This window comes from Elephas maximus, chromosome 22 (genome assembly GCF_024166365.1).
Source record: "Elephas maximus indicus isolate mEleMax1 chromosome 22, mEleMax1 primary haplotype, whole genome shotgun sequence".
Classification (NCBI taxonomy): Eukaryota; Metazoa; Chordata; class Mammalia; order Proboscidea; family Elephantidae; genus Elephas; species Elephas maximus.
This window is the reverse complement of record NC_064840.1, coordinates 44,040,985-44,065,088: the sequence shown is the minus strand read 5'-3', so window position 1 is coordinate 44,065,088 and position 24,104 is coordinate 44,040,985. Positions and strand designations below refer to the sequence as shown.

At 36.5% G+C, this 24,104-nt stretch overlaps 1 protein-coding gene across 2 annotated transcripts in view; it reads left to right on the top strand.

The window, feature by feature from the left end:
• The window catches only part of FZD3 (frizzled class receptor 3), a 123,871-nt gene that overhangs the window by 64,675 nt on the left and 35,092 nt on the right, over positions 1-24,104 (top strand). For both annotated transcript variants that reach the window (XM_049865684.1, XM_049865685.1), the window contains exon 4: positions 6,899-7,916. In XM_049865684.1, the coding sequence (XP_049721641.1) occupies positions 6,899-7,916 (1,018 nt within the window). The remainder of the gene's footprint in view (positions 1-6,898; positions 7,917-24,104) is intronic.

Below are 24,104 nucleotides of genomic sequence, written 5' to 3'. Positions count from 1 at the left end.
GCAAAGTATACTTTTTTTTCTAGTGCACATGGAACATTCTCTAGAATAGACCACATATTAGGGCATAAAACAAACCTTTCCAGAATCCAAAACATCGAAATATTACAAAGCATCTTCTCAGACCACAAGGCAATGAAGCTAGAAATCAATAACAGAAAAACTAGGGAAAAGAAATCAAATACTTGGAAACTGCACAATACCCTCCTGAAAAAAGACTGGGTTATAGAAGACATCAAGGAGGGAATAAGGAAATTCTTAGAAAGCAACGAGAATGAAAATACTTCCTATCAAAACCTCTGGGACACAGCAAAGGCAGTGCTCAGAGGCCAATTTATATCGATAAATGCACACATACAAAAAGAAGAAAGAGCCAAAATCAGAGAACTGTCCCTACAACTTGAACAAATAGAAAGTGAGCAACAAAAGAATCCATCAGGCACCCGAAGAAAACAAATAATAAAAATTAGAGCTGAACTAAATGAATTAGAGAACAGAAAAACAATCGAAAGAATTAACAAAGCCAAAAGCTGGTTCTTTGAAAAAATTAACAAAATTGATAAACCATTGGCTAGACTGACTAAAGAAAAACAGGAAAGGAAACTAATAACCCGAATAAGAAACGAGAAGGACCACATCACAACAGAACCAAATGAAATCAAAAGAATCATATCAGATTACTACATAAAATTGTACTCTAACAAATTTGAAAACCTAGAAGAAATGGATAAATTCTTGGAACAATACTACTTACCTAAACTAACACATTCAGAAGTAGAACAACTAAATAGACCCATAACAAAAAAAGAGATTGAAACGGTAATCAAAAAACTCCCAACAAAAAAAAGTCCTGGCCCAGATGGCTTCACTGCAGAGTTCTACCAAACCTTCAGAGAAGACTTAACACCATTACTATTGAAGGTATTTCAAAGTATAGAAAAAGACGGAATACTACCCAACTCATTCTATGAAGCTACCATCTCCCTGATACCAAAACCAGGTAAAGACATTACAAAAAAAGAAAATTTTAGACCTATATCCCTCATGAACATAGATGCAAAAATCCTTAACAAAATTCTAGCCAATAGAATCCAACAACACATCAAAAAAATAATACACCCTGATCAAGTGGGATTTATACCAGGTATGCAAGGCTGGTTTAATATCAGAAAAACCATTAATGTAATCCATCACATAAATAAAACAAAAGATAAAAACCACATGATCTTATCAATAGATGCAGAAAAGGCATTTGACAAAGTTCAACACCCATTTATGATAAAAACTCTAACCAAAATGGGAATTGAAGGAAAATTCCTCAACATAATAAAGGGCATATATGCAAAGCCAACGGCGAATATCACTCTAAATGGAGAGAACCTGAAAGCATTTCCCTTGAGAACGGGAACCAGACAAGGATGCCCTTTATCACCGCTCTTATTCAACATCGTACTTGAAGTCCTAGCCAGGGCAATTAGGCTAGACAAAGAAATAAAGGGTATCCAGATTGGTAAGGAGGAAGTAAAGCTATCACTATTTGCAGATGACATGATCGTATACATGGAAAACCCTAAGAAATCCTCCAGAAAACTACTGAAACTAATAGAAGAGTTTGGAAGAGTCTCAGGATATAAAATAAACATACAAAAATCACTTGGATTCCTCTACATCAACAAAAAGAACACAGAAGAGGAAATAACCAAATCAATACCATTCACAGTAGCCCCCAAGAAGATAAAATACTTAGGAATAAATCTTACCAAGGATGTAAAAGACCTATACAAAGAAAACTATAAAACTCTGCTACAAGAAATTCAAAAGGACACACTTAAATGGAAAAACATACCCTGCTCATGGATAGGAAGACTTAACATAGTAAAAATGTCTATTCTACCAAAAGCCATTTATACATACAACGCACTTCCAATCCAAATACCAATGTCATACTTTAAGGGAATAGAGAAACAAATCACTAATTTCATATGGAAAGGAAAGAACCCCCGGATAAGCAAAACATTACTGAAAAAGAAGAAGAAAGTGGGAGGCCTCACCCTACCTGATTTCAGAACCTATTATATAGCTACAGTAGTCAAAACAGCCTGGTACTGGTACAACAACAGGCACATAGACCAATGGAACAGAAGTGAGAATCCAGATATAAATCCATCCATGTATGAGCAGCTGATATTTGACAAAGGACCAGTGTCAGTCAATTGGGGAAATAATAGTCTTTTTAACAAATGGTGCTGGCATACCTGGATATCCATTTGCAAAAGAATGAAACAGGACCCATACCTCACACCATGCACAAAAACTAACTCCAAGTGGATCAAAGACCTAAACATAAAGACTAAAACGATAAAAATCATGGAAGAAAAAATAGGATCTACCCTAGGAGCCCTAATACAGGGCATAAACAGAATACAAAACATTACCAAAAATGATGAAGAGAAACCAGATAACTGGGAGCTCCTAAAAATCAAACACCTATGCTCATCTAAAGACTTCACCAAAAGAGTAAAAAGACCACCTACAGACTGGGAAAGAATATTCAGCTATGACATCTCAGACCAGCGCCTGATCTCTAAAATCTACATGACTCTGTCAAAACTCAACCACAAAAAGACAAACAACCCAATCAAGAAGTGGGCAAAGGATATGAACACACATTTCACTAAGGAAGATATTCAGGCAGCCAACAGATACATGAGAAAATGCTCTCGATCATTAGCCATTAGAGAAATGCAAATTAAAACTATGATGAGATTCCATCTGACACCAACTAGACTGGCATTAATTCAAAAAACACAAAATAATAAATGTTGGAGAGGCTGCGGAGAGACTGGAACTCTCATACACTGCTGGTGGGATTGTAAAATGGTACAACCACTTTGGAAATCCATCTGGCGTTATCTTAAACAGTTAGAAATAGAACTACCATACAACCCAGAAATCCCACTCCTCGGAATATACCCTAAAGATACAAGACCCTTCACACAAACAGATATATGCACACCCATGTTTATTGCAGCTCTCTTTACAATAGCAAAAAGCTGGAAGCAACCAAGATGTCCATCAACGGACGAATGGGTAAATAAATTGTGGTATATTCACACAATGGAATACTACGCATCGATAAAGAACAGTGACGAATCTGTGAAACATTTCATAACATGGAGGAATCTGGAAGGCATTATGCTGAGCGAAATGAGTCAGTTGCAAAAGGACAAATATTGTATAAGACCACTATTATAAGATCTTGAGAAATAGTAAAAACGGAGAAGAACACATACTTATGTGGTTACAAAGCGGGGAGGGAGGGAGGGAGGGAGAGGGCTTTTTATTGACCAATCTGTAGATGGGAACTGCTTTGGGTGAAGGGAAAGACAACACTCAAAACAAGGAAGGTCAGCCTAATTGCACTGGATTAAAAGTAAAGAGGTTTCCGAGATAAAATGAAAGCTTCAAAGGTCAGCGAAGCAGGGGCCTGGGGTCTGGGGAACTTGGTTTTAGGGGACTTCTAAGTCAATGGGCAAAACAATTCTATTATGAAAACACTCTGCATCCCACTTTGAATTGTGGCACCTGGGGTCCTAAATGCCAACAAGCGGCCATCTAAAATACATTAATTGGTCTCAACCCACCGGGAGCAAAGGCAAAGGAAGAACACCAAGGTCACACGACAACTAAGAACCCAAGAGACAGAAAGGGCCACTTGAACCAGAGACCTACATTATCCTGAGACCAGAAGAACTAGTTGGTGCCCGGCCACAATCGATGTCTGCCCTGTCAGGGAACACAACAGACAACTCCTGAGGGAGCAGGAGACCAATGGGATGCAGACCCCAAATTCTCATTAAAAGACCACACCTAATGGTATGATTGCGACTAGAGGAATCCCAGAGACAATGCTCCCCAGAACTTCTGATGGCACAGGACAGGAACCATCCCCAAAGACAAATCATCAGGCATGAAAAGGACTGGTCAGTGGGGGGGAGAGAGATACTGATGAAGAGTGAGCTAATTAAATCAGGTGGACACGGGAGAGTGTGTTGGCAACTCTTGACTGGAGGGGGGATGGGAAGATAGAGAGAGAGGGAAGATGGTAAAATTGGCACGAAACGAGAGACTGTAAGGGCTGACTCAATAGGGGGAGAGCAAGTGGGAGAAGGGAGTAAGATGTATGTAAACCTACATGTGACAGACTGATTGGAATGGTAAATGTTCACTTGAAGCTTAATAAAAATTAAAAAAAAAAAAAAGAATAGAGATTCTGGGTTTTTTTTTTTTTTTTTTTGTCTTTTACCCTTGCATGGTTTCAGTGAGTACTTGAATACAACAAGTTTTTGTAGTTTAGCTTTGAAGAAAATGATTTGCATTAGAAAATAAAAGGTTTAAATATATTAATCAGGGTTATGGCATAAAGTCATGCGTGCATTTGGCAATATTAATATCAATTGTAGTTTCTTGGAAGCTATTTGATGAAAACTAACCAGTAAACATCCAGTTAGTGGGAGACTGAAGGTTTAGACCTGATACCAGCAAGAAAATTGAAGAACAAAATTATGAAAATGGTGTCCTTAGTCACATAAGTATGTCTATCACACAACCTTTCTTCATACTCCCTTGCTCCAGATGAAGTGGGACCAGTGGAGTATCTTAGATGGCCACTCACAAGCTTTTAGGACCCCAGACACTACTTACCAAAGTAGGATGTAGAACATTTTCTTTATAAAATATTATGCCAGTTGAGCTAGATGTCCCCCAAGACGTGGTCCCCATCTCTTGGCCCACTAATATGGTCCCTCAGGGAGTTTGGATGTGTCTCTGAAGCTTCCATAACCTTGTCTTGGTCAAGTTGTGCTGACTCTCCAAGGAAGTGCCATACTGTTTTTCAAAGCAGTTGTACCATTTTACAATCCCACCAGCAGTGTCTAAGAGTTTCTGTCTCCCCACAACTTCACCAGCATTTGTTTTCTTTTTTGATCATTGCCATTTTTGCAGGGCTGAAATGTGTCTCATTGTAGCTTTGATTTGTATTTTTTCTAAAGGCTAATGAAGGAGCCCTGGTAGCACAGTGGTTAAAGTGCTCAACTACTAACCAAAAGGCCAGTGGTTCACACCCACCTGCTGCTCCATGGGAGAAAATTGTGGCAGTCTGTTTCCATAAAAGATTTACAGCCTTGGAAACCCTATGGGGGCAGTTCTGCTCTGTCTTGTAGGTTTGCTATGAGTTGGAATCAGCTCGACGGCAGTGGGTTTGGTTTTCATGTCTTATGATTGCAAGCATCTTTTCACGTGTTTGTTAGCTACCTGAATGTTCTCTTTGGTGAAGTTCATGCCCTTTGCCCATGTTTTGATTTTTGTGTTTTTGTTGTTGAGTGATTGAAGTTTTCTATATATTGTAGAAATTAGACTCTTAAGAGATATGTTGTTGCCAAAGATTTTTTTCCCAGTCTGTATGTTCTCTTTTTACTCTTTTGGTAAAGTCTTTTGATGAGCGTAAGTTTTTAATTTTTAGGAGATCCCAGTTATCTAATTTATCTTTTGTTCTTGGATTTTTTGTTGTGTTTGATAGACTATTTATGGTAAAAATTAGGTCTTCCAGTTTTGTTTCTGTTATCTTCCAGGAATGTTATGGTTTTAGCTGTGACATTTAGGTCTTTGACCCATTTAGAGTTAGTTTTTTTGTATGTTGTGAGATACGGGTCCTGTTTCATTTTTCTGCAAATGAATATCTAGTTTTGCCAGCACCATCTGATAAAGGGACAATTTCTTCCCCGCTGAGTGGATTTCCACCCTTTCAAAGATCAGCTGCCCACAGATGAATGGATTTACTTCTGGGTTCTCAGTTCTATTCCATTGGTCTGTGTGTCTGTCACTGAACCAGTACGAGGCTGTTTTGATTACTGTGTCTATACAGTAAGTTTTGAGATCAGGAAGTGTGAGGCCTCCTCCTTTGTTCTTCTTCAATATAGCTTTAGCTATTTGGGGCTTCTTTCCTTCACCTGCAAGGATTCTTAATGCTAATGTAACTGAGAGCACCTTGGGCCATACAATTATGGGAGTATTTTTAACTCATATTATTAAGTAATTAAGTAGGTTCTGAGCCTAGAGTAAATTTGTGACTATGCTCTATTTGAAGTTAGAAAAAAGTAACTTTTTACTACTATTCTTTTGTAGAAGTTAGATGAAATTAAATATTAGAAAATGAGCTTAGAATTATACCTATATATTTTTATATTTTGAAATCTTACTCTAAACTGTATATCCTAAATAAATATTATTTATTGGCGCCCTGGTGGTAGAGTGGTTAAGAGCTATGACTGCTAACCAAAAGGTCAGCAGTTCAAATCCACCAGCCTCTCTTTGGAAATCCTATAGGGCAGTTCTTCTCTGTCCTTCAGGGTTGCTAGGAGTCAGAATCCACTCAACAGCAACGGGTATGGGTATGCTTCAATATTTTAATAGAGAGTCCTGGTGGCGCTTAGCTGCCAAACGAAAAGTCTGGAAGTCCAAACCCACCAAGCACTCCACGGGAGAAATATGTGGCAGGCGGTCTGTTTCCCCATAGATTTACAGCCTTGGAAACCTGATGGGGTAGTTCTACTCTGTCCTGTGGGGTTTCTATGAGTCAGAATTGACTTGATGGCAACAGGCACTGTTTTTGAAGCTAAAACAAAAATTAGTATAAAACTATATTTTTTGTCAGCTGTGGAAAACCTAGTTGTATGGCTCACAAACAAAATATCACCATCTACCTTATTCCTACTTATTTTAATTGCATTCCAGTGAGACAAGGATACATAAGGTCATCAGTGCTAAATTTGGAAATCCAAATTGTTAGGTGCCAGTGATATCCCAATGATTAAAAAATGGTTCTTGTCTTATATTTTTTTAGGTTTCCAGATTGTGATGAGCCATATCCTCGACTTGTGGATCTGAATTTAGCTGGAGACCCTACGGAAGGAGCCCCAGTGGCAGTGCAGAGGGACTATGGCTTTTGGTGTCCCCGAGAGTTGAAAATTGATCCTGACCTTGGTTATTCTTTTTTGCACGTGCGTGATTGTTCACCTCCTTGTCCAAATATGTACTTTAGGAGAGAAGAACTTTCATTTGCTCGATATTTCATAGGACTGATTTCAATCATTTGCCTCTCTGCCACATTGTTTACTTTTTTAACTTTTTTGATTGATGTTACAAGATTCCGCTATCCTGAAAGACCTATTATATTTTATGCAGTCTGCTACATGATGGTATCATTAATTTTCTTCATTGGGTTTTTACTCGAGGATCGAGTAGCCTGCAATGCATCTAGCCCTGCCCAGTATAAGGCTTCCACAGTGACACAAGGATCTCACAATAAAGCCTGTACCATGCTTTTTATGGTACTCTATTTCTTTACTATGGCTGGCAGCGTTTGGTGGGTAATTCTTACCATCACATGGTTCTTGGCAGCTGTGCCAAAGTGGGGCAGTGAAGCTATTGAGAAGAAAGCATTGCTGTTTCACGCCAGTGCATGGGGCATCCCTGGAACTCTAACTATCATCCTGTTAGCGATGAATAAAATTGAAGGTGACAATATTAGTGGCGTGTGTTTTGTTGGCCTCTACGATGTTGATGCATTGAGATATTTTGTTCTTGCTCCCCTCTGCCTATATGTGGTAGTTGGGGTTTCTCTCCTCTTAGCTGGCATTATATCCCTAAACAGAGTTCGAATTGAGATTCCGTTAGAAAAGGAAAACCAAGATAAATTGGTGAAGTTTATGATCCGGATTGGTGTTTTCAGCATTCTTTATCTTGTACCACTCTTGGTTGTAATTGGATGCTACTTTTATGAGCAAGCTTACCGTGGCATTTGGGAAACAACATGGATACAAGAACGCTGCAGAGAATATCACATTCCATGTCCATATCAGGTAAGGGAAAACTTGTTATAAATTTCAGAATGTGTAATAGTGAAAGAGAAAATATTACTATAAAAAGTTAATGTTAGCTTTTTTTTTTTTTAAACAAGAAAACTCTTCATGTACCTTCAACATATACATTAAAATTTTAAAGGGAAGAAAATGAATATATTGTAGTAAGTGTGTAAAATGCATGTTTCTATGAACATTAGAATATGACTTTTATAAGTCTAAGCAATGGACTCTTAAACATAGTACTTCTATTATCATAAAATAGTTGCTTATTATAATTGATTCTTTAGGAGTCTGCAGGTTTGAGGGGAAGAAGCACTTTATCAACTCGGGTGAAAAGGTTCTGTCTTTTTGCACAAATTTTACTCATGGCCAGAATAGGAATTATTAATTGTTTTAACAGTTTTGCAAACATAATAGAATGCAATTATACAATACAAACTAGTTGATCTCTAATTGATGTTGGTTTTTCTTCTTTGAATATTAATTTTTTTTTGTGATTTCTTTTTGAGTTGAAAGATCACTAAAAGAACTTTAAAGATAATTTATTCAGGTTCTTTCTATGTTTTAGAGTTACTACACGTGTATCTCATTTGAGGCTTAGATATGTTAATTGACCTGCTCAGTCAGTAAATGACCAACTGGGATTTAGACCTAGGAGAGGAGTGGAGTCAAGGAAAATAGTTTAGAGGGGTTGATGCTAAGCATTTATCTCTCCCATGTTAAAACCCCTAGCTTACTACCCTCTCTTCTTCCTTTTGAAACAAATTTTCTTGAAAGAGTAGTCTCAACTTGGTGTCACCCATTCATCATGTTCCAGGTTTCCTATTCTCAAAGTGTCTCAAAGTGTCCCAGCTACCCTTTTCCTCTCCTTCAACCTTTGTGTCTCTAATACCTTTTAAATACCTTTATTATAGTACTTGTGTATTATAGGTAAAACTTTGCTTATCTGATTCCCTACTAGACAATGATCTCTCTGAAGAAAAGAACCTTCTTTTTCATATTTTTTGAATGCATATTCTGTAGCTTAGTAGATGATAGGATTGGGAATGCGGGTATATAGATTGAGAAGACGGGGAATTTTTAGGAAATGGTAACAGTGGTACTGGGGGACGAGGAGTGTGTGGTTAACACATAGCCAATGCTCATAAATATTTGATGACTGAGAATGCCAGTTCTTTTACTTTGTGGTATACATAAAATATACAAAATGATATTTTTGTCACTGTATACATATTAGCCACTGATTTTTAAAAAATTAAAACAACTCCTAATTAAGAGACTGGAAGAAAATGAGTAAGTCTATTAAATTTCTCACCAGAAATGCTTACTAAAAACCCTTAATATAAGTTTTCAGATCTGAAGCTAAGTAATAGAATTTTGCCTTTAATGACAGAGAGAAAAGATTGTTGAATTATGTATTTGTCCACATATGTGCTATCTAGATTCCTTTTATATATTATCTAAGGAATATTGAAGAAATGTTTGACTATGAAGCAGTCATCTAAAAAATACCAAATTTTAAACACGTAAATTAGATTAGTTGGGATGCTATCTTCAGGACATTCTTAGAATTCTTTTAGCATCTTTAGAACCAGTTTGAACTACACAGAAAAATGTACATTTATTTCTTTATAAAATAAAAACAAAAATAAAAAACAACAAACCCATTGCCATGGAGTTGATTCTGACTCATAACAACCATATAGGACAGACTAGAACTGCCCCATAGGGTTTCCAAGGAGCACCTGGTGGCTTCGAACTGCCAACCTTTTGGTTAGTAGCTGTAGCTCTAAACCACCATGCCACCAAGGTTTCCATATTTCTGTATGATCATAGGTTAAAAATGTTTTTTATGAAATACTTCTAACATACAGAAAAGAGTAGAAAATGATATAATAACAATAACATAGTTATTAAACTACAGACTCTGGAGCAGGAATCTTGGCTTTATATCTTAGTTTCATTGTTTACCAGCTTTCTAACGTTGGACAAACTACTTCGTACCTCTCTGTTTTCCGTAAGTTTCCTCTTATATAAAATGCAGATAATGGTAAGAATCTATCGCCAAGCGTTTTTAGGATTGTACATCTGAATACTTAGAAGAGTGACTGGTTCATAATAAGTGCTCAAAAGTTAGCTGCTATTCTTTTTCTTCTATTTATTATTATTATTGTTGCTGCTGCTGTTGTTATTGTTACTTGCTTTCTAAAAAATCTTTTTAAAATAATATTTCATTGTTTTCAGTGAAAGTTTACACAGAAAATTAAGTTCCCATTAAATACTGGTGGTGTGTTGGTTAAGTGCTACAGCTGCTAACCAAGAGGTCGGCCGTTTGAATCCACCAGGCGCTCCTTGGAAACTCTATGGAGCAGTTCTGCTCTGTCCTGTTGATCGATATAAGTCAGAATCGACTCAGTGGCAATGGGGGTTTTTTACACAAATTGTTCAGTGACATTGGTTACATTTTTCACAGTGTGTCAACATTCTTATTAGTTCCATTCTGGGTGATCCGTTTCCAGTAATCTAGTTTCCCTGTTCCCTTTCCCTTCAAATCTTCGCTTTAGCAAAATTGTTAAACCTTTGGTCTCATGTAGATGATTTTTTAGAGTTGTGTAGTACTCATGGGTGATATTCTTTATTTTATGAACCAATCTGTTAATTACCTCCAAGATAACCTCAGGGGATAGTTTTGGTCCAAGGTTTTTAAAGAGTATCACAGGGTGATAGTCTCAGGGAGTCCGCTAGTCTCAACTGGTCCAGTAAGTGTGGACTTTATAAGAATTTTAAGTTCTGTTCTATGTTTTTCTTCCATTCAGTCAGGGTCCATCTAATGTGGCCCTGATCAGAATGGTCATTAGTGGTAGCCAAGCAACATCTAGTTCTTCTGGTCTCAGGTAGATGAGGCTGTGGTTCATGTAGACTGAGTCTTATTGACTAGTTTCTTCTCTGAGTCTTCGATTACCTTCTTTCTCTTTTGCTCCAGATGAGTAGAGACTGCTAGTTGTATCTTAGATGGCTGCCTGCAAGCTTTTAAGACCCCAGATGCTACGCACCAAACAGGATGTAATATAGTTTATACTTTATGAACTATATTATGCCGATCGACCAAGTTGTCCTGAGACTATGGTCCTTAAGCCTTTAAACCCAGAAAACCATTCTCACAAGATGTTTGGTTATGTCTAAGAAGTATCTGACTGTGCCCCCTGTGTGATTTATTAAATATATAGAGGTACATGTATGCATACACATACATACATGTAACCACACACTTATATTTTGGTTGTTATTGTGTGTTATAACATTATATATGTTATATCCTTTATCAGAAACAACCTTTTCTGTTGTGTACTTCTTAGTGACATCATTTACCTTGGTTACTCTGTGTGCTCTTCACCCACATTTAGTGCTACCTTTGACTTCCTTTTTTTAAAACCATCTAATACCAAGCTTTAGAAAATGCCATATTTGCTTTGAATTTTAAAAATTTTTATTGTGCTTTAAGTGGAAGTTTACAAATCAAGTCAGTCCTACAAAAATTTACATACACCTTGCTATATACTCTTAGTTGCTCTCCCACTAATGAGACAGCATCCACTTTGAAATTTTTAAAGAAATAAAGCATACTACAGGTTTAGCTGAAGCTGCCTGTATATACTTCCCTTCCATACCCAATCCTGTTCCTGTTAATCCCTACCCAGAGGTAACCATCATCCTGAGTTTGGAGCATACCATTGAAAGTCTGTACAATTACCAATATATATGTAGCCATAAAAATCTTTGCTACTGTTTTACATGTTTTAAAATAGTATATAAATGATATACTATACATCTCTTTCTGCAACTTGATTTTTTTAACTCAGTATTTTGTTTCTGAGGTGTATTCATGTTAATACATGTAGTTCTGGTTCATTTTTTGAAATATGTTTCCTTTTAAGAAAGTTTATTTTATAAAATATTTTAAATATATAGAAGTATAGAAAATAACAAACGTCCGTGTACTCACAACCAAACTATTTTGAAATCTTAACATTATGCCATATATATTAAACACGAAATATTAAAGATACAGCTGATACCCCATGTGCTCCCTTCCATGTTTCTATTCCACTCCCTTCCTTCCCAGAGGTAACCCTTCTCATAAATATGCTATTTATTATTCTGCATATTTTATACTGGCCCTGAATATTTGTATATCCATAAAACTTACTGTTTTGCAAATTTTTAAAATCTGTATTAGTGGGATCATTTAGTAGCTTGATTTCCTCACTCAATTTTATGTTTTTGAGAATATATATGTTGAAATATGTACCACTAATTTGTTCATTTTAACTGCAGTACAGTACTCCATTGTAAAAATATATTGCAATTTATTCATTCATTCTTCTTTTGATGGACCTAAGTAATTTCCAAATTTTTGCTATTTAAACTATTTTTCAATGAACATTCTTGTATACCTATCTTCTTTGCACATGAACAAGAGTTTCCATGGGATGGATATCAGAAAGTAGAACTGTTGCAATGTAGGATATAAGTACCTTCAACTCAAGTGGTTATTTTAATTTACACTCAAACCAGAGTATGAATTCCCCATTTCTCCCATCTCGTTGTTCTCTCGCTTTTAAGTTTTTCCAACCTTTGAAATGGTGTCTCAATTCTGTAATACTAGAAAGGTTGAGCATGTTTTCGTGTTTATTCGCCATTTGGGTTTTCTTCTCTGTGATTTGCCAATTTGTTGCCTTTGCCCTTCGTTATATTGTCTTTTCTTTTTTCTAAGTTGGCTTGTTTAAATATTCATGGTATTAATTTCTTGTCTGTTATGTGCATTACAAATATCTTCTCTTGGCTTGTGACTTGTCCTTTCACTTTATTTGTGTTATTTTCTTTGCCTTTTGTGTTTTAAGAAATCCTTCCCTACCTCTAAAGTCATAAAAGTGTTCTACCATATTTTTCCTAGCAGTTTTTTAGGTTTAGTTTTTTGACTCATTTCTCTAATACCTTGGAATTTATTTTTGTCTGTGTTATGTGGAACATAATTTTATTGTTTTATATGAGTAAGCAGTGTACCTTCTGTATCATTTATCAGATAGCCCATCTGAATTTTGATACAACCTTTGTGATGCACGAGTTCTGTGTGTAGGTGCTCTCTTCTGTTCCACTGCTCCATTTATATAACCTAGTGTCAATTCCACACTTCCTCTAACTTGTTCTTTTTCTTCAAAATTATTTTAGCTGTTCTTGGCACTTTGCTGTTGTGTGTGATTTTTAGAATCAATTTTTCCATGGAAAACACTGTTGGAATTTTGATTGAAGTTGCTTTTGATTATAAATGAATCTGGGGAAAATTGCCATCTTTGCAAAACTGAGTTTTTTGTTTGTTCCTAGGAGCCCTGGTGGCGCAGTGGTTAAGCGTTCGGCTGCAAACCAAAAGGTTGGCAGTTCGAATCTACCAGCTGCTCCTTGGAAACCCTATGGGGCAGTTCTCCTCTGTCCTGTAGAGTCACTATGAGTCGGAATCAACTTCATGGTAATGGGTTTTTAAAAAATTTTTTTAAGGTGCCTTGCAGTTTTTGTTACAATTGGGAGTGGGATCTTTTTCTCTATTCTATTTTGAAATTGGTTATTGCTGATATACAGGAATGCTATTTTTGCATATTGACATTGCATTAAACAACCCTGTTGAGCTCTTATTAGTTCTAATTGTGTATAGATTCTCTTATATGTTCTTTGTAGAAATCCTATTCTCTACAAATAAGGATAATTTTGTCACCTGCTTGCATATATTTAATTTCTTGTTTTGTTGCATTTACTATGATTTAAAATACAGTGTTGAATAAAATCTAGAATCTGGGTTCATAGTTATTTTGTTCCTGCCTTTAATGGAATATTTCCAAAAATTTGGCATTAAGCGTGATGTTTGTAGTATATTTTAAAAGATCAAGTCAAAGAAGTTGTTTTCCATCTGTTCTGTCTGTTCTTGTTTTCTATGAGATTTTTAAAAGATTATGAATCAGTTTTAAGTTTTATGGAATGCATTTTCTATTTCTGCTATTTAATTTCTTTCTCTTTAAATGTGTTAATGTAATTAGATTAGTTTAATATATATTTTGATGTTTGAATTATCCTTACATTGCTTGGGTAAACTTCATTTGGTTATATTGTATTATTGTTATTAAACCTTGCTGAATTTGATTAGCTAGTATGCACTGGGATTGGGTTTTTAATATCTTATTTAGGATTTTGTATTTGTACTCGTAAGTAAGATTGTGATATTTTTCTTTTGTTGTCCAGTTTAAGTATCAAGGTTATAATAGCTTTATAAGTGAGTTGGGGAGCATTCTTTCATTTATTTATTTTTCTGTTCTCTGAAATACTTTGTATGTTAAATAGAGGCTATCTGGTCTTTGAAAGGGTTGGTACATCTTCGCGTAAAAACCCTAAACCCCGTCTTTGAGGTAAGGAAAGAGAGGTATAAGATACTATTTCAGTTGCTTTAAAAGTAACTGGTTTCAGGTTCTTTATTTCTTCTTGAGGCACTTTTAGTAATTTATATGTTTATAGAAAATCATTTCACCTAACTTTTCAAATACATTAGCATAAGGTTGTAAATATCATTTGATTTTTAAAATTTTTACTGTTTCCTTTTTTGTTTCTAATGTACATTCTTTTTTGTTTTTTTCCTTTGATCAACCTTGCTAGAGGATAATCTTTTCATTTCAGCTATTTCTTTTCTTACCTTTATTTCCTCTCTACCGCTGCCTTTAGAATTAGTTTGTTTTTCTACATTCTGGAACTATAATCTTAACTCATGTTTTGCCAATATTTTCTAATTTTTAAAATGCATTTAACAGTGATTTTAAATTTAACCAAGAAACCATTACTAACCAGCTTGATGACTCATTCTATTCTCCACACTTGGCTCCAAGTAACCTTATGATTTTTTAATATTCAGATATTACAGTGTTAATATTAGTTCTCATCCAGAATTTTACATTAGAAGACTCTCATATACACTTGTTAACTGAGACTAAGACATATTAAATTTCTGTTTGAGGTAATATCCACACGTAATTGAACAAGATTTGCTACCATTGAGCATGCCTAAAAGAACATTTAGCAGGCTCTGATAATTCTTAATGAGGAGTTTTTAAGATGTTTTAAACGATGATATCCTTGGAGTAGGATCCTCAGGTGACATAAAATGACAAAATAATATTTGAATATGTTTGCTTAAAAATCAGTAAGGTTGCTTTACAGTTATATGTCATATTACTGAAGCATTCAAATATCTGAAAAATAAGTTTTTGAAGTAGTTTATCACAGCGTTTCCAAATACCAATTGGGTTTGATGGAAATTGCATTTATGTAAGCCCATACTTTGAAGAAAAATCTCCGGTTTAAAGTATTTTAAAATCTAGGCAGTGTTCTTGCCGAGAACAGAAATTTACCACCTAGATTTTAAAATACTTTATACCGGCTGTTTTTGGCAAAAACACTCATTTTTTAAAATGTAATAAAAAGTAGTTGAGAAAGTAATGTTTATTTATTTTGCCCTTGTCAAACTTTAATCCTGGGCCAGGTAGAGGGGGGTGAGACATGTGTGTGAAACTACATTCAAATTGAAATGAAAGATAGTTTCTACTATGAGCCATACAGAAGAATAGACAGGTGATCCTGTGTTAGATAGGGGGGTCAGGAAGACATTCTTTAAGGAAATGATATTTGAACATAAACAGAAATAAGGATATATAAAATGAATAAAAGAGAAATTCATCAGGGCTTCTCCTAGCATTGTATCATTTTCTGAACATAAGAGGTGTCTTAATTTCTTAGTGCTGCTCTTACAGAAAAACCACAACCGGCTTAAAAGGATGCAGGGTGTCAGCTCTAGAGGAAGGCTTCCTTTCTCTGTCAGCTCTGGGGGAAAGCCTTTGGTACTTTTCAGCTTCTGTCCCTCAGTTCCTTGGTGATCTTCATGTGGCATGTATCTTCCCTGCCATTTACGTTTCCATCTGGACACCCCGGTGGCATAGTGGTTAAGAGCTATGTATGCTAACCAAAAGGTCAGAAGTTCAAACCACCAGGCATTCCTTGGAAACTCTATGGGACGGTTCTACTCTGTCCTATAGGGCCGCTATAAGTCAGAATTGACTCAATGACAATGTGTTTTTTTTGTTGTTGTTTGTTTTGTTTTTAAATTTTTGTTGTGCTTTAAGTGAAAGATTACAAATCAAGTCGGTCTCTCACACAAAAACTTAAATACACCTTCCTACATATTCTCAATTGCTCTCCCCCTAATAAGACAGCCCACTCCCTCCCACCACTCTCTCTTTTCGTGTCCATTTTGCCATCTTCTAACCCCTGCTACCCTCTCATCTCCCCTCCAGGCAGTAGATGCCAACATAGTCTCAAGTGGAGAAAGTAATATTTAATGCTTGAATTCAGACATGAGTTACGAAATACAACCTATGTAGTCAGAGTAATGTTTATTTCACAGATTAAAAACAGTGAAGTATGTTCCTAGAATAATTTTTCATCTTACGTATTATTTAAATACCATTAGGAATTTTCCAGATACTTGATTTGTTTTGCTCTTTCTTTTAGTAATTAATTATTTTTACTTAGTGCCTTCTAAAATGCTCAAAGCATTTTATGAAAGTTATAATTCTCAAAGTTTGTAGATTTTTCTAGGAAAGCATTTGAATATGATATATTGGTTAAAAACATGGATTTTAAAGTCAGACAGCCTGAATTTAAGTCCCAGAGCTACCATTCTGAGCCTCAATTTCCTCATGTAAAATGCAAGAAATAGTATGTTAAATACAGAAATATCTACCTCATGGAGAGTTATGAATACTAAATGAGATAAAATAAATTATAAAAATAAATGAGGTGATTTAAGGCTCTTACCACAATGCCTTGCACAAAGTAGAATTTCAGTAAATGTTAGCCTCTGTTATTACAAGTACATAATTCCCGAGGTTTGAAAAAGTATTATCCCTGCATCCTATATTTGAATCATCATTTTTTTCTTTTAAGCATTGATTTTTCAAAAGAACAGGTTTCCTTCCTAAATTACCCATTTCTTCATTTTTTCATCTCTTTCATCCATCTAATCTGAGTTGTTATTTATTTTTTCTCTTTTCTAAATGCTGTATGTCCCAGGGAATTTTGATACTAGAACCTTTGTTTCAATAATAAAATGTGTTGCCATAGTCCAGGCAGCTTAGCTGACTATCAAATTCACATTAGAATTCTTTTTTTTTTTTAATTTTTTTCTTTAGAAAATAAACAGAAAAGCATTATTTGTATTCTTTCCATTACAGAAGGCAACCCATCTACTCTTTATCTATTCTTATTCAGAAAAACACAAAAACAGCAGAGATTGTCAAATCTAACTTGTTATGAATTAGCTTCATTTTCTCAGAAGAGTGCTTTTCTTTAGCAGGCATTTGCAAAAGGAATCAACATTGTTTATGAAAGGACCATGAGAGTGATCGATATGTTTTATACTTCCAACATCAGAGACAGTGAATAACTTCTTTTTAAATATATAAAAAACCTATTGCCGTTGAGTTGATTCCAACTCATAGAAACCCTGTAAGACAGAGCAGAACTGTTCCACAGGGTTTCCAAGGTTGTAATCTTTATGGAAGCAGATTGCCACATCCTTCTCTTGCGTAGCAGCTGCTGGGTTCGAACCACTGACCCTTTGGTTAGCAGCCAAGCATTTAACTACTGCACCACCACAACTACTTTTAAATTCTGGTGCATCACTGAAATAAAGACATGCCAATAAGTCTCATTTCCTGTAGTCTCTGAAGGCCTTACCATGCCAATATAAGGAAATAATTACAGTAGCTTTTGGGAATAGAAGTAACATAATGTAGTATTAATAGTGTTGTTGTTAGGTGCCGTCAAGTGGATTTCGACTCATAGCAACCCTATGTAACCACAGAATGAGACACTGCCCGGTCCTGGGCCATCCTTACAATAGTTGCTATGCTTGAGCCCACTGTTGCAGCCACTGTGTCAGTCTATCTCGTTGAGGGCCTTCCTCTTTTCCGCTGACCCTGCACTTTGCCAAGCATGATGTCCTTCTCCAGGGACTGATTCCTCCTGACGACATGTCCAAAGTATGTGAAACACAGTCTCACCATCCTTGCTTCTAAGGAGCATTCCGGTTGTACTTCTCCCAAGGAAGATTTGTTCGTTCTTTTGGCAGTCCATGGTATATTTAATATTCTTCACCAACACCACAATTCAAGGGCATCAGTTCTTCAGTCTTCCTTATTCATTGTCCAGCTTTCACATGCTTATGATGCTATTGAAAATACCATGACTAGGGTCAGGTGCACCTTAGTCTTCAAGGTGACCTCTTTTCAACACTTTAAAAGAGGTCCTTTGCAGCATATTTGCCCAATGCAATGCGTGTTTGGATTTCTTGACTGCCGCTTCCATGGGTGTTTATTGTGGATACAAGTAAAATGAAATCCTTGACAACTTCAGTCTTTTCTCCATTTATCATGATGTGGCTTATTGGTCCAGCTGTGAGGACTTTTGTTTTCTTTATGTTGAGGTGTAATCCATACTTAAGGCTGTGGTCTTTGATCTTCATCAGTAAGTGTTTCAAGTCCTCATCACTTTCAGCAAGCAGGGTTGTGGCATCTGCGTAACGCAGGTTGTTAATGAGTCTTCCTCCAATCCTGATGCCTAGTTCTTCATTTAGTCCAGCTTCTCGGATTATTTGCTCAGCATACAGATTGACTAGGCATGGTGAAAGAATACAACCCTGACGCTCTCCTTTCCTGACTTTAAACCACTCAGTATCCCCTTGTTCTGTCTGAACAACTGCCCCTTGATCTATGTATAGGTTCCTCATGAGCACAAGTGTTCTGGAATTCCCATTCTTCGCAGTGTTATCCATAATTTGTTATGATCCACATAGTCGAATGCCTTTGTATAGTCCATGAAACACAAGTAAACATCCTTCTGGCATTCTTTGCTTTCAACCAGGATCCATCCAATGATATCCCTGGTTCTGTGTCCTCTTCTGAATCTGGCCTGAATTTCTGGCAGTACCCTGCTGAGGTACTGCTGCAGCCGCTTTTGAATGATCTTCAGCAAAATTTTGCTTGCATGTGATATTAATGATATTGTTCTATAATTTCCTCATTCTGTTGGATCACCTTTCTTGGGAATAGGCATAAATGTGGATCTCTTGCAGTTGGTTGTCCAGGTAGCTGTCTTCTAAATTGCTTGGCATAGACGAGTGAGCACTTCCAGCACTGCATCCGTTTGTTGAAATATCTAAATTGGTATTCTGTCAATTCCTGGAGCCTTGTTTTTCACCAATGCCTTCATTGCAGCTTGGTTCCTAATCATATGCTACCTCTTGAAATGGTAGAACATGGACTAATTCTTTTTGGTATAATGACTCTGTGTATTCCTTCCATCTTTTGATGCTGCCTGCGTTGTTTAATATTTTCCCGCATAAAATCCTTCACTGTTGCAACTCGAGGCTTGAATTTTTTCTTCAGTTCTCAGCTTGAAAAATGCCGAGCGTGTTCTTCCGTTTTGGTTTTCTATCTCCAGCTCTTTGCAGATGTCATTATAATATTTCACTTTGTCTTCTCGTGTCACCCTTTGAAATCTTCAGTTCAGTTCTTTTACTTCAGCATTTCTTCCTTTTGCTTTAGCTGCTCGACATTTGAGAGCAAGCTTTAAAGTCTCCTCCAACATCCATCTTGGTCTTTTATTTCTTTCCTGTGTTTTCAGTGACCTCTTGCTTTCCTCATGGATGATGTCCTTGATGTCATTCCACAACTCGTCCCATCTTCGGTCATTAGCATTCAACGCGTCAGATGTATTCTTGAGATGGTCTCTAAATTCAGGTGGGATATACTCAAGGTCATGTTTTGGCTCTTGTGGACTTGCTCTGATTTTCTTCAGTTTCACTTGAACTTGCATATGAGCAGTTGTTGGTGTGTTCCACAGTCAGCCCCTGGCCTTGTTCCGACTGTTGACGTTGAGCTTTTCCATCGTCTCTTTCTGCAGATGTCTAATATTAAATGAATATAGAAAGTATTCTTTTATTAACTATAACTAATTTTCCTTTCTTTATAAAACTTATTCATTAATTCAACAACCATTTAATATATCCCTAACATTCTACAGCCCTTGCTTCGTAGCCTAGCAGGACAAAATAAATACAGAAATCAGATAATTCTGTGACTAAAGTACTATAATTTTATGACTTCTTATTCTTTTTTATTCCTTTAAAAATATTGAAAAACCTTATCAATTATATTGTAGCTAAAAGTACAAAGTTGAGAATCAATTATGTTTATTCTTAAAAAAAAACTGTTTTTCACTTTAGTATGTGTTATTGTAATATACATGGGCAGAAAAGAATGTGTTGTTTTCATGAAAACTAAGTTAATTGCTTTGGAAAGACTTGATTAAAGGCAGGTTGTTCAAGAAAAAGATTGTTATTGAAGTTGGTATAGGCAAGACTAACTGTAAAAGATTGTGTGGGGGAATTGTAAAAATCTACAGTTTTTGCACTCAGATTGCTTTACAAGTATTTTAGTTCTCTCCCCTTTAAAGCAACAGAAACTGGAAATTATGAATGATGAATAAGTCTGCAGCATGTAAGACAGAAAAAACTGGAATACTAATTAGCAGATCAGCAGCCAAAGAAAAGGCCTCAACCTTACACCAGATGATTAATTGTTTTAAGTTAAAATAATTTTTTTTGTGTGCATGTGATTTACTGGTGTATTTGTTTTTTTACTAAACTACCTGCCTGATCAGGTTAAATATGAAATCATCCACTTTATTTCCTTTGGTAAATCACAAATATTCTGTAACTTCATAGACTGTAAAGGTCATTGGTTTCATTGTTATTTTCTAAGTTTGCTAAAGGAAGAGATAAGAAGTTTGTCCCAAAGTAGAAAGTTAGAAAAATGAAAAGGATAGAATGCAATCAAGTTCCACTTCTGACAGTTTGTCTGTATAGGAGAACTAACAGTTAAAGACTAAACAAAATCTGGAAAGGACACCTATTTGAGATATCACGTTACATGATTTAGGGGAGTTCTCCAAGGATTCCTCAAAAATGATTATGAATTAGAGCCTTACGATAAAGAGCTAGAGCTGGGTTCAGCAGAGACTGCCAGGCAGAGGGGAGGGAAAATTTTGCCTAAGTGGCTTGGGGAAATTGAGCCTTAGGCCAGCAGGGAAGTTAGGAAGAGGAGCCAGGGGACTCCCTTGTTTGGCTTAGATCACAAATTGAGCCTTAGGCCAGCAGGGAAGTTAGGAAGAGGAGCCAGGGGACTCCCTTGTTTGGCTTAGATCACAAAGGTCAGGGGCTAAAGTGTTTGCAGATTAGTTGTTGTCCTGCAGATGAGCAGAAGCATATTTTCTCTTCAGGATTTCCACTGGTTGATCAACCAAATAGCTCACAATATAAGTCCTCAAAATACATGAGAACTTGTGCATTTAGAGGACTTAATATCATCAGTCAGAACAAAGCTGGGGGCTGACCACAGAAGAGATCATCAAATGCTCATATGCAAGTTAAAGTTGAAAATGAAGAAATTTAGGACAAGTCCATGAGAACCAAAGTACAACCTTGAGTATATCCCACCTGAATTTAGAGGCCGTCTCAAGACTACATTTGATGTGTTGGACACTAATGACTGAAGACCAGACAAGCTGTGGAATGCCATCAAGGATATCATACATAAAGAAAGCAAGAGGTCATTAAAAAGACAGGAAAGAAAGAAAAGACTTTGAAACTTGCTCTTGAATGTCGAGTAGCTAAAGCAAAAGGAAAAAATGATGAAGTAAAAGAGCTGAACAAAAGATTTTAAAGGGCGGCTCGAGAAGACAAAGTAAAGTATTATAATGACATGTGCAAAGACTTGGAGTTAGAAAACCAAAGGGGAAGAACGTGCTTGGCATTTCTCAAGCTGAAAGAACTGAAGAAAAAATTCGAGGCTCGAGTTGCAATAGTGAAGGATTCTGTAGGGAAAATATTAAACAGTGCAGGCAGCATCAAAAGATGGAAGTAATACACAGAGTCACTGTACCAAAAATAATTGGTTGATGTTCAGCCATTTCAGAAGGTAGCATATGATCAGGAACTGATGGTACTGAAGTAAGAGGTCCAAGCTGCACTGAAGGCATTGGTGAAAAACAAGGTTCCAGGAATTGACAGAATACCAGTTGAGATGTTTCAGCAAATGAATGCAAAACTGGAAGTGCTTGCTTGCCTATGCCAAGAAATTTGGAAGACAGCTACCTGGCCAACCGATTGGAAGGGATCCATATTTATGCCTTTTCCCAAGAAAGGTTATCCAACAGAATGTGGAAATTATTGAGTAATATTAATATCACACACAAGTAAAATTTTGCTAAAGATCATTCAAAAGCGGCTGCAGCAGAATATCGACAGGGAACTGCCAGAAATTCAAGCTGGATTCAGAGGAGGACATGGAATGAGGAACATCATTGCTGATGTCAAATGGGTCCTGGCTGAAAGCAGAGAATAACAGAAATAGTTTTTCTGTGTTTTATTGACTATGCAAAGGCATTTGATTGTGTGGATTGTAACAAATTATGAATAACTTTGTGAAGAATGGAAATTCCAGAACACTGAATTGTGCTTGTGACAAGCCCGTACTTAGACCAAGAGGCAGTCATTGAAACAGAACAAGGGAATACTGCGTGGTTTAAAGTCAGGAAAGGTGTGCATCAGGATTGTATCCTTTCACCATACCTATTCAACCCGTATGCTGTGCAAATAATCCGAGAAGCTGGAGTATATGAAAAAGAATGGGACATCAGGATTAGAGGAAACTCGTTAATAACCTGTGATACACAGATGAGACAACCTTCCTTGCTTAAAGTGAAGAGGACTGGAAGCACTACACCTTTCAGTTTGGATTACAGCTCAAAGTAAAGACAATAAAAATCCTCACAAGTGGACCAATAAACAACATAATGATAAATGGAGAAAAGATCGAAGTTGTCAAGGATTTCATTTTACTTGGATCCACAATCAACATCCCTGGGGCCAGCAGTCAAGAAATCAAAAGATGCATTGCATTGGGCAAAGCTGCTGCAAAAGACCTCTTTAAAGCATTGAATAGCAAAGATGTCACATTGAACATAAAGATGTGCCTGAGCCAAGCAATGGTGTTTTCAGCCGCCTCATATGCATGCGAAAGCTGGACAATGAATAAGAAAGACTGAAGAAGAATTGACACCTTTGAGTTGTTGTGTAGGCAAGGAATATTGAATATAACTTGGATTGCCAAAAGAATAAGCAAATTTGTCAAGAAGTACAACCAGAATCCCCCTTAGAAGCAGTGATGGCGAGACTACGTCTCACATACTTTGGACATGTTATCAGGAGACATCAGTCCCAGGAGAAGGACATCATGCTTGGTTAAGTAGAATGTCAGCAAAAAAGAGGAAGACCCTCAATGAGATGGATTGACACAGTGGCTCCAACAATGGGCTCGAGCAAAACGATTGTGAGGATGGCGCAGGACCAGGCAGTGTTTTGTTTTGTTTTTCATAGGGACACTATAAGTCAGAACCTACTTGATGGCACCTGTTAACAACAGACACATGAAAAAGAAGCCATTTGACTGAGAGTCATTGGATATAACATCAGACTTAGATTCCCAAGAACTGCAGATACTGAAATTGTGAGATGCTGAATAACAGAATAGGTAAATATATAATGTTTACAGAAATAACAGTCACAAAATTACCAATCCACAAGGAAGAAATTTGGCCTCCATGAACAACTGCCTCCTTTGCCATGAGATCAGAAGAACTGGATGGTGCCTGGCTACCATTTCTGGACATGTTGATCAAAGGTTCTGTAGAAGAATCCTAGTCAAAGGGGGAAGATGCAAAACAGAATTGCAAATTCTATTGCACTCCAGACTTTCTGGAGCCATGAAGGCTGGATGAACCCCTGAAACTGTTGCTCTGAGATAATCTTTAAACCCTAAACCAAAAACATCCCCTGAAATCTTCTTAAAACCAAACAATAGTTTAGCTTATCTAGTAAAAACATCTGCCTGGAGCGTTATGGTCTTTTAAGAATTCTTCATATGGGATATATGTGGCAAATCTGCTGCAAAAGACCTCTTTAAAGTATTAAAA